The 15,545-nt window shown below is 56.3% G+C and overlaps 1 protein-coding gene across 2 annotated transcripts in view; it reads left to right on the forward strand.

Moving 5' to 3' along the window:
- The window catches only part of MLPH (melanophilin), a 46,852-nt gene extending 36,958 nt beyond the window's left edge, over positions 1-9,894 (forward strand). Inside the window, exons 9-15 of one of the 2 annotated variants that reach the window (XM_012648851.1) lie at positions 3,275-3,463; positions 3,710-3,865; positions 5,181-5,273; positions 6,128-6,205; positions 7,751-7,808; positions 8,681-8,781; positions 9,559-9,894. In XM_012648851.1, the coding sequence (XP_012504305.1) occupies positions 3,275-3,463; positions 3,710-3,865; positions 5,181-5,273; positions 6,128-6,205; positions 7,751-7,808; positions 8,681-8,781; positions 9,559-9,585 (702 nt within the window). In that variant the 3' untranslated portion in view covers positions 9,586-9,894. The remainder of the gene's footprint in view (positions 1-3,274; positions 3,464-3,709; positions 3,866-5,180; positions 5,274-6,127; positions 6,206-7,750; positions 7,809-8,680; positions 8,782-9,558) is intronic. The other variant, XM_012648853.1, reaches the window with a different exon arrangement.
- Positions 9,895-15,545: the final 5,651 nt, after the last annotated feature.

Below are 15,545 nucleotides of genomic sequence, written 5' to 3' on the forward strand. Positions count from 1 at the left end.
GTCTCCCTGTGGTGACAATCTCTCTGTGGCGGCAGTCTCTCTGTGGACAGTCTCCCTGTGGCTGCAGTCTCCCTGTGGTGACAGTCTCCCTGTGGCGGCAGTCTCCCTGTGGCGACAGTCTCCCTGTGGTGGCAGTCTCCCTGTGGTGACAGTCTCCCTGTGGCGACAGTCTCCCTGTGGCTGCAGTCTCCCTGTGGTGACAGTCTCTCTGTGGCGGCAGTCTCTCTGTGGACAGTCTCCCTGTGGCTGCAGTCTCCCTGTGGTGACAGTCTCCCTGTGGTGGCAGTCTCCCTGTGGCGACAGTCTCCCTGTGGCGGCAGTCTCCCTGTGGCGACAGTCTCCCTGTGGTGGCAGTCTCCCTGTGGTGACAGTCTCCCTGTGGTGACGGTCTCTCTGTGGACAGTCTCCCTGTGGCTGCAGTCTTCCTGTGGTGACAGTCTCTCTGTGGCGGCAGTCTCTCTGTGGACAGTCTCCCTGTGGCGACAGTCTCCCTGTGGTGACAGTCTCCCTGTGGTGGCAGTCTCCCTGTGGCGGCAGTCTCTCTGTGGTGACAGTCTCTCTGCAGTGACAGTCTTGCTGCGGTGACAGTCTCTCTGTCGGGCCTCAGGCGCCAGATCTTCAGTCTCCTGAGCGTTCGTCTCTGCCAGGTCCAGGTGAGGCGGATCAGGGCCCCAGCGCAGCCTGGCTGCACCCTGGCGTCCCTCGACAGCGCAGTCGTTCTCCACAGGTGCCGTGTCCCCACAGAGGGCAGCTCTTCAGAGATACCCTGTCTGCCGTGTCTCTGAATAACCAAGTTGAAATACGTCAGAGAAGCCATTCCAGGGTGACGTGTTTTGGTTTCTCTCGCAGACCGGCAAGTGGTGGGAGGCGGAGGAAGCTGGAGAAGAATAAATGGAGGCCGGGGCCTGGTGGGGACAGTTGTAAACAGACAGTCGTGGGGCTCCCACTCGGGGGTGAGATTTGCCCAGAGCGCTGGAAGAGGCGTGGGCCGCCGTGTGGCTGTCTAGGACAGAGCACTGCAGACGCGGGGGACAGGGTGGCTGGGACACCAGACGGGAGGTTCAAGCAGGGCGGCCAGGCTGGCAGCGTGGCTGCTGTCCTACTTCGCTGTCCTACTGAGAGCAGGCGGGGCAGGGCCAGGGGCCGCGGGGGCCAGCGAGGAGGAAGTGGCAGGAGGCAGACAGGTCCCAGGACCCCGTGGAGGCACAGCCAACAGGGATGGAGATTTGGGACGAGAGGAAGAGGCCTTGAGGACGACCCCAAGGTGTCTGATCTGAGCGAGCTTCAAAGGGTGGGGCTGCCTCAACCGAGGTAGGGGATAGTCTGCGTTTCACCCACTGCAGCATCCTCTCGTCTGTAAAAGGCAATTGGGATAATTTGGCCATCTTTGTGTTTTTATCACATAACTCTGGCACCTTCTCGGAGCTGGCACATAAATCCCTTCACAAAAGGCTGGTGTCCACAGCACACAGTACCGGCCCAGAGACGAAGGCAGCCTGGGGGACCAGACCGCTTCCCACTCACACATCCACGTGGCTGCGTTTCCGGGATCTGGTGCAACGTGGCACAGAGTGGGTGTTCAACAGGTGGCTCATAAATGGCTCCTCGGCCAGAGCGTGGGAAGAGCGTGGCCGCGGGAGCCGGACCACAGTCCCAGGCCAGCTCTGCCTCTCGAGGAGAGTCGCGGGGCGGAGAGATCAGTGACCCCACACTCCGCCTCCCCCATCCATGAAGTAAGGATGACAGCCTGGAACAGACGGGCGACACCTGCCCCTAAAGGCTGTTCCACACTTGTTAGTCCCCCTCTTATGAGCCATTTACACTCCAACTCCAATCGAAGTTGCAACACACCACTTACAAGAATTACGACCAAAAAATACAACATTGAAAAATGGCTTCAAGTAGCAGAGAAACAGCTTGAGTCTGGACCCAGAAACTTGCCCGAGATGAGCGCTCAGATTAGCTCCGAGTTTCTCACTAGCCAAGGCAAATAAATAGACATTCTGGGTCATATAAATCTCATCCAAGATGAGGAAACAAGTTTCCCTAGCGTGACAAGCTTTCCTGGCTCTAAATTCAAGGAGGGACCATTGCGAAGCATGTTGTCCACTGTGTCCTAGAAGACATCGCCAAGACGCGCTCACGACTCTGTTGACAGTTTTGAAAAAGTCACAAATACACTGCTCCTGTGGGCACCTCCAGTCAGCTTCGTGCCGGTGTCTGGGATGTGGTCCTGTGGCAAAGCCGACGTGAGAACGTGGCACAGCACCTCGCCCTGTGCCCGGTCCTCGTGGACGCTCGACACGTGGGAGACGTGAATGGCCTGGTCACTGAGCAAGTCCAGGACGCGGCGCAGAGCCCGACGGTGATACGCATTTCTGGGCGGAGCTGAGCTCACGTGGCCGTGCTGTGTTTCAGCCGTAACACAGGCGACAGCAGCGAGGACCTGGAGGGCTGGATTGGCAACACCCGCCTCAGCCTCGGCTGGCCAGACGGAAGTGGTTCAGGGCTGTGGTCTCGGTTCAGCACCTTAGTGCCGTTAGTACCGGGGCCGAGAGCCAGAGGAAAGGGCTTGGGGGCCCAGTTTGGGGGGCAGAGGGAAGGACTGTCCTCTCATAAAAATTCCCACCAGGGAAAGCTCAATGTCTTGTTCAAAAATGGCGGGTCTTACCAGCCAGCCCTAAAAGGGAAGGAGGTGCTGGCACAGGCTGCAGCCTGGAGGAACCCTGAGGGCTGCTGAGTGCAAAAGCCGGTCAAAAAGGGCAAATACGGTTTGATCCCGCTCCTGTGAGGAGTGGAGATCACAGAGACAGAGAGTCGCACGGTGGCTGCCGGGGCCGAGGGAGGGGGGCGGGGTTAGAGCTTGGCGGGGACAGTCTGCTTTGCCGGACGAAGGGCTCTGTGGGTGGACGGTGGTGGCGGCTGCACAACTGTGTGCCTGCACTTAAGGCCGCTGCACTGCGCACCTAAAAATGGTGAAGATGGAAAATTTTGTATGTGTATTTTACCACAATAACAAAACGTTAAGAGAAGACAAAAGAAAATGGCGGGTCTGAGGTAGCCAGGGGCGGGGGCGGCACCCCCGGGAACCCCCAGCCCTGCGGAGCCTGACTCTGGCTGGGCCTGGCGGTGGCACCTGGGACGAGCAGCTCACGCAGAGAAGGGACAGGGATGGTGGCTCCAGCAGGGGCCCCGGGTGGCTGGGCGGGCGCATGTCCCAGCCGCCGAGCTCCACGGCCCCGGACGGCCGACTGGGTCCCTCACGTGTTCCCAGCAGGGTCCAGCTGCCGCCGCGCACACAGATGCCGACATAGAGGAGGAGACCCTGAGGAGAAAGCTGGAGCAGCTGACCAGCAACGTCAGCGACGAAGAGGCCTCGTCTGAGGAAGAGGAGGGCAAGGATGAAGAGGCAGAGCAGGACAGGGGCACCTCCATGAGGGCCCTCGCCCTAGCGGGCCCAGAGGTGAGGCCACCCCCAGGGGTCTCCGCAGGACCCAGCAGAGGTAGGGGCGGGGATGGACAGTGCCAGCCAGCCAGCGGTTTGTAACCAAGCCACCGCCCTCCCCAGGGAGGGTAGCCAGCCTCAGGGGACACAAAGGGCCCTTGACAAGAGCCGCAGGGGTGACCAACGCTGGCCGACCAGCTCCCAGAGTCCGCAGAGGAGCGCGGCGTAAGGCTGGTGGTCAGCCCCGGTGCATCTCTTTCCCAGGGGTGCACAGCCACAAGCCAAACGTACAGCCAGGACAACAGCCCTCAGGGCCACGGGGACCCCGCCCAGCACAACAGGACCACAGACGAGGAGCTGTCGGAGCTGGAGGACAGAGTGGCCGTGACGGCATCCGAGGTCCAGCAGGCGGAGAGCAAGGTAGCCCCGGTGGGCCGCGGGAGCACGGGATTCTGCACAGATAGATGGTGACTGTGACCAGGCCGTTGAAGGGCTCACGCAGAGCCCCCTCCCCCCCTGCCGTCGGCCCAGTGTGCACGTCTGTGGAGGCCGAGCACGGTTTGGGGTTCCTGGGGGACTCACCTGCCTCAGCTGTGGCTGCAGAGCCTGAGTCTGGGCGAGGGACGTATCCATAGTGTACAGAGGTCAAAGGACAGAGCCAAGCATTTGGACCTCCTGGGACAGCCAAGGCGAATTGGGCGCTGCTGTGTCTCCCCCGCCCCCCAAGACCCACCAAGAAGGGAGGGTCTGCCCTTCAGGCTGCAGAACAGCCAGCACCCACTGCCCTTCCTCCTGCTTTTCTCGTCAGCAGGTGCCTGGCACTCCCCAAGGAGGAAGGGCACAGCCCCCAGAGCTGTTCATGTCACGGGGAGTGAGTCAGGCTCCATTCCCTCTTGTTTTGCAAAGAATTTTCAAATGCCTCCCGTGCGGCCAGCATCGTGTGGGGCACAGAAGATACAGCTGTGAGCATCTTAGACCAAGCCCCTGCCTTCATGCAGCTTCTATTTTAGTGGAAGGCAACAGACGACAAACAGACAAGACCATTTCCGTTCATGAACAGCTATGAAGACAATAAGTGAGGGTGACCCCTGGAGTGCTGGGTGGGGGGGGCTTAGGTAAGGTGGCTGGAGGGATACTAGGAAAAGAAGCCAACATGGCAAATCTGGAGGATGGGGTCCAGGTAGAGGGAAGGGCAGGTGCAAAGGCCCTGGGGTGGCCTCAAGCTTGGCAAGTTCAGGGCCCAGCAGTGAAACCTGACTCCGGAGCAGAGTGATGAGGGCAGGGTTGGAAAGAGGCAGAGCGCCACAGAGAGAGGGACCGGGGCAAGGGGTGATGGATGGGGCCTGCTTTCTGTTTCCAGACTCTTCCTTTGGCCTCTGTGGGAAGACTGTCCTGACGAGGGAGGAGAGGAGGGCCAGGGCAAGGGCGGTACCCATGGGGCTGAGGCATGGTGGGTGGTAAGGAATAGCGGGATAGCGGGGGCCCTTTCCCAGGCACGGCCACCTTCAGGCCCTGATGGGGCCTCCAGAGGATGCACAGATCCCCCTCCCTCCTGCCTGGGCGACCCGTGGGGAGCATGCACACACACAGCCGCGGAAGGGGCTGGGGCTGGCGCCAATCTTAAGGGAAAACACAAGTGAAACTGGCTTCGTGAGTGGACTGGGGGCAGCTGCGCTTTCTCTTCCGTGACCTGGAGCCGGGACGCGGCGTGTCTGTCTGTCTGCTGTTCTCTCAGGTTTCAGACATCGAGTCCAGAATCGCAGCCCTGAGGGCCGCGGGGCTCACCGTGAGGCCGTCGGGAAAGCCCCGGAGGAAGTCCAGTCTCCCGGTGAGTGGGGGGCCACATCACCCAGGCGGCTGTGTGTTCCCGGGGACCTCCCCAACATGGCGCCCACCGTGGACCTGAGAGCCGGAGCCCTAGGCTGGCGCCTGCCCTCCCCTTGAGCCACCATCTGGGTTTCCTAATAGCAAACAGTGGCTACGCACAGATTCCTTTGTGTTATTTGTGCTTCTGGTTGAAGAAAGCTCTCTTTGAGGGGACCGTCAGCCCCCGAGCTGAAACACACACATACGCAGTTTAACACACACAAGAAGCAGCCCGAAGGGTAACACCTGTTGTCGAAAGGCTTAGCACATTGCCGCCTCACAATGGGTGTGACTAGGCTGGATCGGGGCACACACCTCGAGGGACCTGCCCTCTTAGCAGAGATCCCAGGCCAACATCTTCCTCCTGGTTCCACTCAGGAACCTTCGACAAAACCACCCTGCTGAGGAAATTTGGCAAAAAAATAAAAGATGTCCTTAGGGGAGTCCCAGACGCGGTCACCAGGTAAGATACAGGATGCCCAGGGAAATCTGAGTTTCTGATAAACGGCAACTAATTTTCCAGTATGAGTATATCCCATGCAACACTTGGGACATACGCTAACAAAATCTACTTGTTGTATATCTGAAATTCAGCATTAACTGGCGGTCCTAAATTTTAATTTTCTAAGCCTGGCAGCCCTCGTCCCGGAGCCCCGGGGTGGTGTGCATGGGCTGACGCGCCACCCAGCGCTCCCGACCGCGTTTTTGCAGAGAACACCCGGCCTTGCGTCCCACTGGCCCGCTCCCACTCTCCGCCCTGTGGCTGGGGGTTCAACAAGGCAGTGATGACCTGACAGCTTTTCCCTCATCCTCCAGATATTTCTTCCTCGAGTTACCGGGAAGCTTGGCAAGAGTCCGGAGGATCCGGCCGCAGGCCCTTCCGATGAGGTCCAGGTGTGTGCTGTTCCATCCACGCCCCGGAGGCCGCACGAGGAGTAGATGAGTCTGTAGAGTGGCAGGGCTGAAACGTCCACACCGAGGACATGGCAGCTCCCATGGGCTGGCTGCCCTGGTGGCCCGCGCTGGGACGGGTGTGTGCGGCAGCGAGACAGGCGAGGAAGGCAGCGAGCAGACGCTGGCGGGGAGCAGACCCCGGCAGGCCGACTTTGGCTCCGTCCTTCGGGGAGCTCTGGAGTCAGCGTGGGCCACACCCCGGAGTTGTCCCGCTCGGGGGTGAGGCAGCTGGGCAGCCTCAGCCATGGACACACGTTCCGGGCACTGCTGCCCCGCCCTGAGCAGGCACAGGGGGCTCCAGGGGCCTGGGCTCCTCCCGCCGCCGGGAAGGCAGGTGCTGGCTGCTGGGAGCGCAGACACCCGGGAGCCAGTGCCCAGACACGCGGGGAGCATGGGCAGAACACGCCCAGACGCTGCACGCGGAGGCAGGAGCCAGCCTGGGATGGAGGAGATCTCCTGCGTTTGGGGGTGGTTAGGAGTAGGATGAGGGGGTGCCACTGCCGGCGCCCCAGGAGGAGTGGGTGTCAGCTCCAGGTCCTGCCCGCAGCCCGGTACCCGCTGGGAGCCGTAACAAACATCTGGCCCCTTCCTCTTATTATGCTCTTCATAGATATAAATTGTACCTTTTTAATACCCATCATTCCGTTTGCTGTTTAGAGACCTGGTGAGCAGGCAGTGCTGTTAACCCTGTCGTACTGACGAACAAACTGAGGCTCAGGGAGGTGGACATGCTTGATCAAGCGCACAGACAGGAAGGGACGGTGGGGCTCGGCCCAGGCCCCCCTGGCCCTGACCTCCGCGCTCTCCACTGGGCCGTGGTGCTTCCTCCTTGTCCTGGGAAGCCCAGCCCTGAAGGCTTCCGCAGCTGCCTGAGCAGCCCACAAAACCAGACAGGCAAAACCACAAGGGGCCAAACGTTGGGAAGAACTTGTAGGAGAATTGGGCCAGTGGCTCTCTCCACCCCCCAAAAAGGCCGAACGGAGAATGAATTTCTCCCACTGCAGCGAGGCGACGGACTGGAAGAGAGGAGGGGTGTGGCCTGACAGCCGCGGGGAGCTGGGAAGTGTATTAGACGAGATGAATCTTCTAATATCCCTGTAAAGAGGGTGATGGGCCCATTCTACAGCAGAGGAGACTGAGGTTCAGAGAGGATAAGTGAATTACTTGTCTGTGTCTCACAGTGGTAAGGGGGTAGCGCTGGAATTTGAACCCAGATCCGTGAGGCAGGAATACGTGCTGTCTCCCCCATACCACCCCAAATTGGCAGTTCCCCCAAAGCTGAGCTTCTCTTATACTCAGGCATTTGGCGCTTAACGCATTGAAAACGTGCTGATGTTGTTAGAAGTGCAAATATTGCCAGAGAACAGAGAAGCTGGACCTGGTTAATTAGAATCTGGAAGAACAATAAGAATCCAAAATTGGCCCACAGAGTTTCTAAACATTACAACAATTTGATGATGTCTGGGGACGTTCTCTTTCTTCTAGGCAACAGCTGTGCCCTATCTTCTAAGGAGAAAGTTCACTGATTCCCCAAAAAATCCAGGTAAGAGCCACCCGCTGCCCTCACCCCTGCGGGCCCGGGAAATGGGACTGGGGGTGTTCCATGAATTTCTTCGTCATCTGTGGGACACCTCCCGTGTCCTGACTCCTGAAGAACGCTCTCGACACCACTCGGCGACCCTCCGGCCCGGGTGTTAGTGATCCGGACGACGGGAGTTTGATGCTTCAGGCATGCGAAGTTGGTGGCGGCAGTGTTTTCCCTGCCTTTCCATGTAGATTGTCCTGACACGGTACACGGTTCCTGGCCTTCTTACGGAATGTACAGGACGTCATTTAGCCTTCCTTTCAGTCTTGGAGGTGACCACGACATCAGCTTTGTCCTGGACAAATGGGACATGAGGGCTCCCGGCCTCCCCTCACGTGGCCGGGCTGTCACGGCTCACCTGGCGGCCCGGCCACGGCTCGCCAGAGGCCAGCAGCTGCCCTCGATGTTCGGAGACCAGCCCCTCGCTGATGCATCTTTCAGGCCCTCCCGTTACCCTGTGTTTGAGCCGGGCCCTCGCACCCTGCCGTTCACACTCCGCCGCAGCCACGGTCCCGACAGGCGGCTCTCTCTGTCCCTCCTCCCCTCACAAACAGCCCTTGGCTCCCAGCTGCTGCAGAACGCAGTGGGACGTCCTAGCACAGCCCCGCAGACTTTGACCATTTGTCCACGCGGGAGCCCAGCCTGCCTCCTCCTCCGCCTCCTGAGATGCGCTTTCCTTCCTGTGGGACGACACAGTCTCAGCAGACGTTGGTTTCCGAGCCCACCTCGCAAGCCCAGACGCACACGACTCCCCCTCCACACACCTCTGTCCTGTTCGGGGTAAGTCTGTGATTAATAAACGTGCCTCCCTTATTCTGTTTTCCCCAAAGGCAAAGATGATGATTCCTTTGCTCGGAAATCCGTGTACCGCGGTTCCCTGACTCAGAGAAACCCCAGCGGCAGGAAGGGAATGGCCAACCACATCTTTGCGGTAATGTCGCCTCTCGTTTTCTGAGGATCTCTTAAAATTCCGTGACCTGTAAGATTTACATGTAGATATTGAGTCTTCAGAGTAAAGAAAATTGGGACAAATGAATAAGAATAAAAGGCAGAGATTCAAAGCAAAATCTTGCCGACAGGGACTTGAAAATCTAAGTGCTTCGAAATAAGAGTAATATCTTCTTGTGCTTTAGAGCTTTCGATTTTCAAATACTTTCCATCCGTGCACCCCAGTGGATGAGGGCCAGTGTCGCTGACTCAAATTCGTAGCTGGGGAAACAGAGGCAGAGAGAACTTGAGTAAAAAAACCCAGGGGGTGTTGACTGATGCCTTGAAAAAAGCAAACACAAGCATTTGACCAACGTGTCCACACGTGTGTGCATGTGGCTGTGTGTGCTCCTGTGTGTGTATGTGTGTGTACCGGGGCATCCTCTTATATCTGAGTTTGTATCTATCTGTGTACATGCCTGTGTGTGTGTTTCTGTGTATGCATCCTTGTGTGTTTTATGTTTTTGTGTGCACACCTGTGTGTTTCTATGCGCACACCTATATGTATCTGTGTGCACACTTGTGTGTGCACACCCATATAATCTAAGTTTGTGTCTACCTATGTGCACATCCATGTGCACACCTGTGTGTTTCTTTGGGCGTGCCCATGTGTGTCAATTACATGCCTGTGTGCGTATTTGTATGTACGCTAATGCACATGCATCTGTGTGCACACACATCTGTGCGTACTTACATGTACGTGTGTGTCTGTGCTCCGCAGAAACCCGTGATGGCCCACCAGCACTGAGGGGGAGGTCCCCGGGGCAGGACAGAGACACAGGGCCGCCCTGCGCTCGTTTGCCGTCCACTGTGGCCACCGTGTCCCTCATTGGCTCTGCACTTCCTGCTATCCACGGTCACCTCACGGTGAGAAACACCTGCCCACGTGGACTCCCACCTGCGAGATGACAGCAGCTCTCGGTCCTTCGCTGTTCACCCAGGTTCACTGACAACTTCCAAGGCCACCCCGTCAGCCTCTCTGATGTAGGGGAAACAGCTAAGCTGGTGTGACTTTAGGACAATGTTGTTTAAACTTTCTGAAGGACACACGAAGACCTTCTCCACTGCAATCTCTCACCCCTTTCCCTCTGGGCTTTGGTATGTCGCTTTCCATAAACGGAATGGGAAAGAGATGACTCGTGAGGGCGCCAGCCGTGTGTGTATTCCTGACCACCTGTATCCGAATGTGGGCAGCCGCGTGTGTATTTCCCGTGGGTGTGACTGGAAATCAGGCATCAAGACAAGTGACCGAACTAATGAACAGCTGAAAAATGAGGGAGGAATAGACACCCCCAGCCCCCACTCCACACACACCCATTCTGCGAGTTCCTCTCGGGTCCACAGACTGGGAGAAATTACCGTGCGGCCGAGGGTAGCGCATGCGCGTGGTAGCAAGTGAGCATTTGATCTGTGCCCGGAAGCAGGTGCAGAGGGCTTGCCGGGACAGGCAGCTGACGGAGCCCTGGACAGGCAGGGAGAAGACCTGAGTCCCGGCCTGGCTCTGCCTCTCACTACGGTGGCCCCAGTGGGACAGAGGACAGAAGGTCAGGGCCGATTAGTGACGTCTGCCAAGGGTAGGGGGGTGCGAGGGGTGGCAGAAGTCGGCAAGCCACTTGCCATTGGATGCACAGATGATCCCTGAGCTCTCCGTCTCGGCCAGTCGGGGACTCGGAGTTATTGCTGGATGTCTGTGTGCCCCATCTAGTTTTAAGGGGAGCCCACGGGGACTCCCCAGAGCTGCCTTCGAACATCATAGTGGTAATCGTGCCTTCACCCTCACCGAGGTTGACCCCAGACAGGGCCCTTGGTGGAGGCCGGGGTGCTGGGTACAGCTTCCTTCGGAATCAAACAGGTGGCAGAGACAAGGGTCAAGCCTCGTGTCTCCAAGGGTTGACCAAGCTCAGGGTCTCCTGCACTCTCTGAATCTGGCACCTCAGTCAAAACTGAAACTAAGGTTCAAATCCCAGAGTACTTTGCCGGGCGGCGGGGACGCCTGCGTCTTCAGGAGACGGGAGGGCACACCAACAGCGGATTTTCTCACCCCTGTGGCATCAGATAAGAGGCAGGGATTTTTTCGTACGACTCCCAGCATTATTTATAAATTCCATTCTTTGAAAGAATTCTTCAGAGTTCCTTTCCCAGCAGATGGCTACTTAGGGACGGCTTCAGAGGAAGCTGCACACAGCAGGTCAGGGGCCACCAAGGCTGGGGTGCGCGGAGCAGTGCAGCTGCCGGCTCCTCGTTTCCAGCCAAAGATTGACAGGAGTCAGGGGTTTCACTCCAGATGGAGACCAGAGGCAAGAATTTAAAAGATTTCTCTGAAGTATGATTCTCCGGCAGTCTTCTTTATCTGCTGGAGAAAGAGTTTTAAGGAGAGTTGAAAGAAAAGTTGAGAGTTGAAAGAAAAAGTTTTAAGGAGAGTTGAATACACAGATCTCCCAAAGACGCCTCACACTTACGAGTGAGCTGTGAGCCTGCAGCACAGTTGCTCTGCCCAGAGACTCTAATGTCCGACACATTGCAGCCCAGCCCCCAGATCACCAACGGACACCTCACCTCACTGCTCGTTGTTGGAGCAGAGCGCAGTTTGACAGGCTGTGGCTCCAGGTCCCGTCAGAGATCAAGCCAACCCTGCATTAGAGTGTTGCAGTGTTTACCATGATTCTCTGTCAAGCCACTGTTTCAGTAAGTTGCAAGGACTGTCACCTCCCAGCGACTCTATCTAGAAGAACCTGCTTTCCTGGGAGCCAAATAGCCCATCCCCAAAGGCATAATAGAATTGTCACATGCTGGGCTTCAGGGACCCAGCTGTCTGCATTCAGCACTCTGGCGGGAGCCCAGTAATCTTTATTCATACTGATGATGCTCATATCTCCAAAGTTATTCCTACGGAGAATTTTTATTACATATGAAATATCTTTTTATTTTATTGGGATAAAACAGAAAAGATAGTTACACAAAAACAAAGAAGATAAACAAAAGAAAAAGTCAGAATCATCTACCAACCAGCAGCCACTGTCAAGTCCTTCCAGACATCATTCGTTCATATGTTAGCTTTTAACCAAAACCCCCGAAAGTTAACATACTGGTAGGTGGGAAAAGCCCGTTCTAAACATGACCTCACACGCACAGCTTCTCAGGAAAGAGCCAGCCCCAGGAACAGGTGTTTCGCCTACTTATGCTGCCCAGGTTCCCCTGAAAACATCCACAGCAAATCCTTCCCAGAGACAGCCTCGCTGGTACCTAAACAAACAAACAAACTGCTCAGGTGTTTCCAGTGACCGCACCTGCGGCTCACAGCGTCCATCCTCAAATGCCCCAGGAAATGGTCGCGCTGGGGTCGGAGTATTTTGCAACATCACTGCAAACACTCGTGACCATCTATGATGGCTCATTTTGTATGTCAATTTGGCTCTGCTCCAGCCTGAGCAAGAGCAAGACTCCGTCTCTGCTAAAACTAGAAAGAAATTAGCTGAACAACTAAAAATATATAGAAAAAATTAGCCGGGCACAGTGGCGTGTGCCTGTAGTCCCAGCGACTCGGGAGGCTGAGGCAGAAGGACCGCTTGAGCCCAGGATTTTGAGGTTGCTGTGAGCTAGGCTGACGCCACGGCATTCTAGCCTGGGCGACAGAGCAAGACTCTGTCTCTAAAAAAAAAAATTGGCTGTGCTCTGGGTGCCTAGATATGGGGTGAAGCGCCAGCCTAGATGTTGCTGTGAAGGTATTTTTAGATGTGATTAATATTAAAATCAGTAACCTTCGAGTGAAGCAGATGACCTGCCGTGGTGTGGGTGGGCCGTACCCAATCAGTTGAGACCTTGGGAGAAAAGACTACAGCGCCCTGAGGAAGAGGAAGGAGTTCTTCCCTAGATGCCCTCAGACTCCAGCCTGCCGGCCTGCCAGCCCCCACCATCCCATAAGCCAATGTCTCTCTCTCTCTCTCCTCTCTCCACACACACACACACACACACACACACTACACGCACAACACATGACACACATAACACACACTCACACACACACACACTCCAGTGGTGATGCCCAGGAAGCTGCCTCCACCTCCCCGGGGGCTCAGTTTCCACTGCTCCAGGCGGCTCTCGCGCTGGGCATAAAACCCGCCTCCCAGGCAGGCCCGCACTCCAGGACAGCCGTCGCCACGCCGCTGCAGGTCGACCATCCCTTATGCAAAACGCTCGGGACCAGAAATGTTTGGGGTTGGGATTTTTTTGGATTTTGTGATGTTTGCATTATCCTTACCAGTTGAGCATCCCAAATTTGAAAATCCAAAATCCAAAATGCTCCAATGAACATTTCTTTTGAGTATTATGTCAAAGCTCAGAAAGTTACAGATTTTGAAGCATTTCACATTTCTGGTTTTTGGATTTGGGATACTCTACCTGTGTCTGTTACAGGCGCCTGGGGAGCTTTGGCTGTCACTGACGCGGAGCTGCCCCCAGGCAGTCCGCTGGGGTTTGTCCAGGCACAGCCCAGGCCCTGGGGCGTTTTTACAGCTTCCCAGTGGCTCTAATCTGCGGCCTGAGACAGGGACCCTGTGCCCCACCCTTCCAGGGCCCCTTACCCTGCTGCCCCCTTTACCAGCCACCCCCGGACTGCAAATCTCCCAGGGAGCCCACCTGCCGAACCCTGCATCGCCAGGAGTGGGAAGCCGTGCAGGCAGAAAGAGAATCACGCGTGATCCTGTCCCCGATCGAAGGGTGAAGATTTGCCCTGAAGCTTTTCCTCAAAGCCTGAGGGAGCAGGGGCAATGGCGCGCTGCCCGTCTGTGAGAATCCAAGGGAAGCACCTGCTGCCTCCTCTCCGGACAGTTCCCTTAAGAAGATTGTATTTGCCCAGGTGTGGTGGCTCACGCCTGGAATCCCAGCATTTTTGGAGGCCAAGGCAGGAGCGTCACTTGGGCCCAGGAGTTCAAGGCCAGCCTGGGCATCACAGCAAGACCCTGTCTCTACCGAAAAAAAAAAAAAAAGCAAAAAAATTGGCCAGACGCGGTAGCACACGCCTGTAGTCCCAGCTACTCGGGAGGCTGAGGTGGGAAGACATCCTGAGCCCAGGAGTTCGAGGCTGCAGTGAGCTCTGATTGTGCCACTGCACTCCAGGCGACAGAGCAAGACCCTGTCTCTAAAAAATATATACATATATACTCAGCTTCACTTAAATGATTTTAATATAATCTATAATTATTCAGAACATGAATGATTCCATATTCCAAGTTAAATGGTAGAATATTGCACAGTTATTTAAAATGGCACAAATATACACATTTTTAAAACAACTCGAGGACGTGACTATTACAGGTGAAAAGAATGGGATTCAGCATGTGTAAGTATGATGAATCTACCGAGAAAATACGTGGGGAACTCACTCAAAGGAAATACATCAAATGTGGAAAGTGACTGGCTTTGTTTATATTAAATATTTTGTATGCACTAAATTTTTTCCAGATATCTAGGAATTGCTTTTATAATAAAAAATAAACTTGCCTTATAATGATAATAAATTTGTTTATGTTATGTGTTAATTACGAAGACTGTAAAAGCGTTGAAAAAATACAAATCATAGCACGAGGATGAAAACGGTTTGCATACAGTAAGTGTAACTAGAAAAAGCCGGCGGTGAGTGAGCAGGGCTGAGACGGCCGCGGAGAGCCGCGCCAGGCTTGGTGCCTTTTCCTCCCCACCTTTCCACTGCGCACCCTGATCAAAGACCAAGGACGGGGAGGAAGGCACGGGGAGGACCCCACAGGGACACCTGCTGTGTTACAGCCAAGACGTAGGGACGGGGGAGTGCGCCAGGACGGGGACACTTGACGCCGCCGTCTGCCCGAAGGCCAGCGCAGAGAAGGGAGGCTAATGTGTTTTAAAACCACTTGGCCCAAATGAAATTATATAATCCAGGAAGGAACAAATCAAGTCGCTGATGAGTTTTTTTTTTTAAAAAAAAAAAAAAGGAAAGAAAAAGAGATAAAGGCCTCTCCTGATGCCGCCCGTTCGGGAGGCGGAGCGGTCAGGGACAACAGGCCAGCTTGGGGAGGGCGTCTGGGGGCCGCATCCTCCTCAGGGCTATAAAAGGAGGGAGGGGCTCCCGCCTGGCCCCACTGCCCGCGGCCAGGCAGCCCGTGCCACGCTCGGAGGAGACCGCGGTGAGTAGCACACCCCGCGCAGGAGACATGCGGGGCACCTGGGCGTGGGTCGGGATTCACCTAAGGCCTTCCCTGCCCTCCCGGAGCCCCTGAGCCCCAGCACCATCCATGGGGGGAGTGAGGCAGAGGTTTCCCGCTCAGCTCTGCTCTCAGTGCAGTGCGGACCCAGAAGCCCTTCTGAGCGAACGGCAAAATCCTCCAACTCTCCGAGTCTCAGGGAAGCAGGAACCAAGCAAGGCTAACGTTCTAAGACGCCCCTCACCGAGCACGGGTCCTGGCCCAGGGGACACAGCCGGCCCATCTGGATGCATCTCTATTACGCTTCAGGGGGGCACCTTCACTTCCTCTAGGTTAGGGACACCCCGCCCTGAGTGGCACCACACAGGTCTCTGCAGAGGAGACAAGTAGCCGTTTTCAGCTGCTCCGATGGACAGCACCTTCCATGGGGCTCTGGGAGAGGCCGGAAAGTCGAGGTCGGCAGGGCGTCCTCCCCTGAAACAGACGGGGCTCTTGGGTGTCTTCCGATGGCCCCTGAAGGGCCGAGGGTGGA

Source organism: Propithecus coquereli, unplaced genomic scaffold (assembly GCF_000956105.1).
Source record: "Propithecus coquereli isolate 6110/MARCELLA unplaced genomic scaffold, Pcoq_1.0 Scaffold295, whole genome shotgun sequence".
In the NCBI taxonomy this organism is placed as follows: Eukaryota; Metazoa; Chordata; class Mammalia; order Primates; family Indriidae; genus Propithecus; species Propithecus coquereli.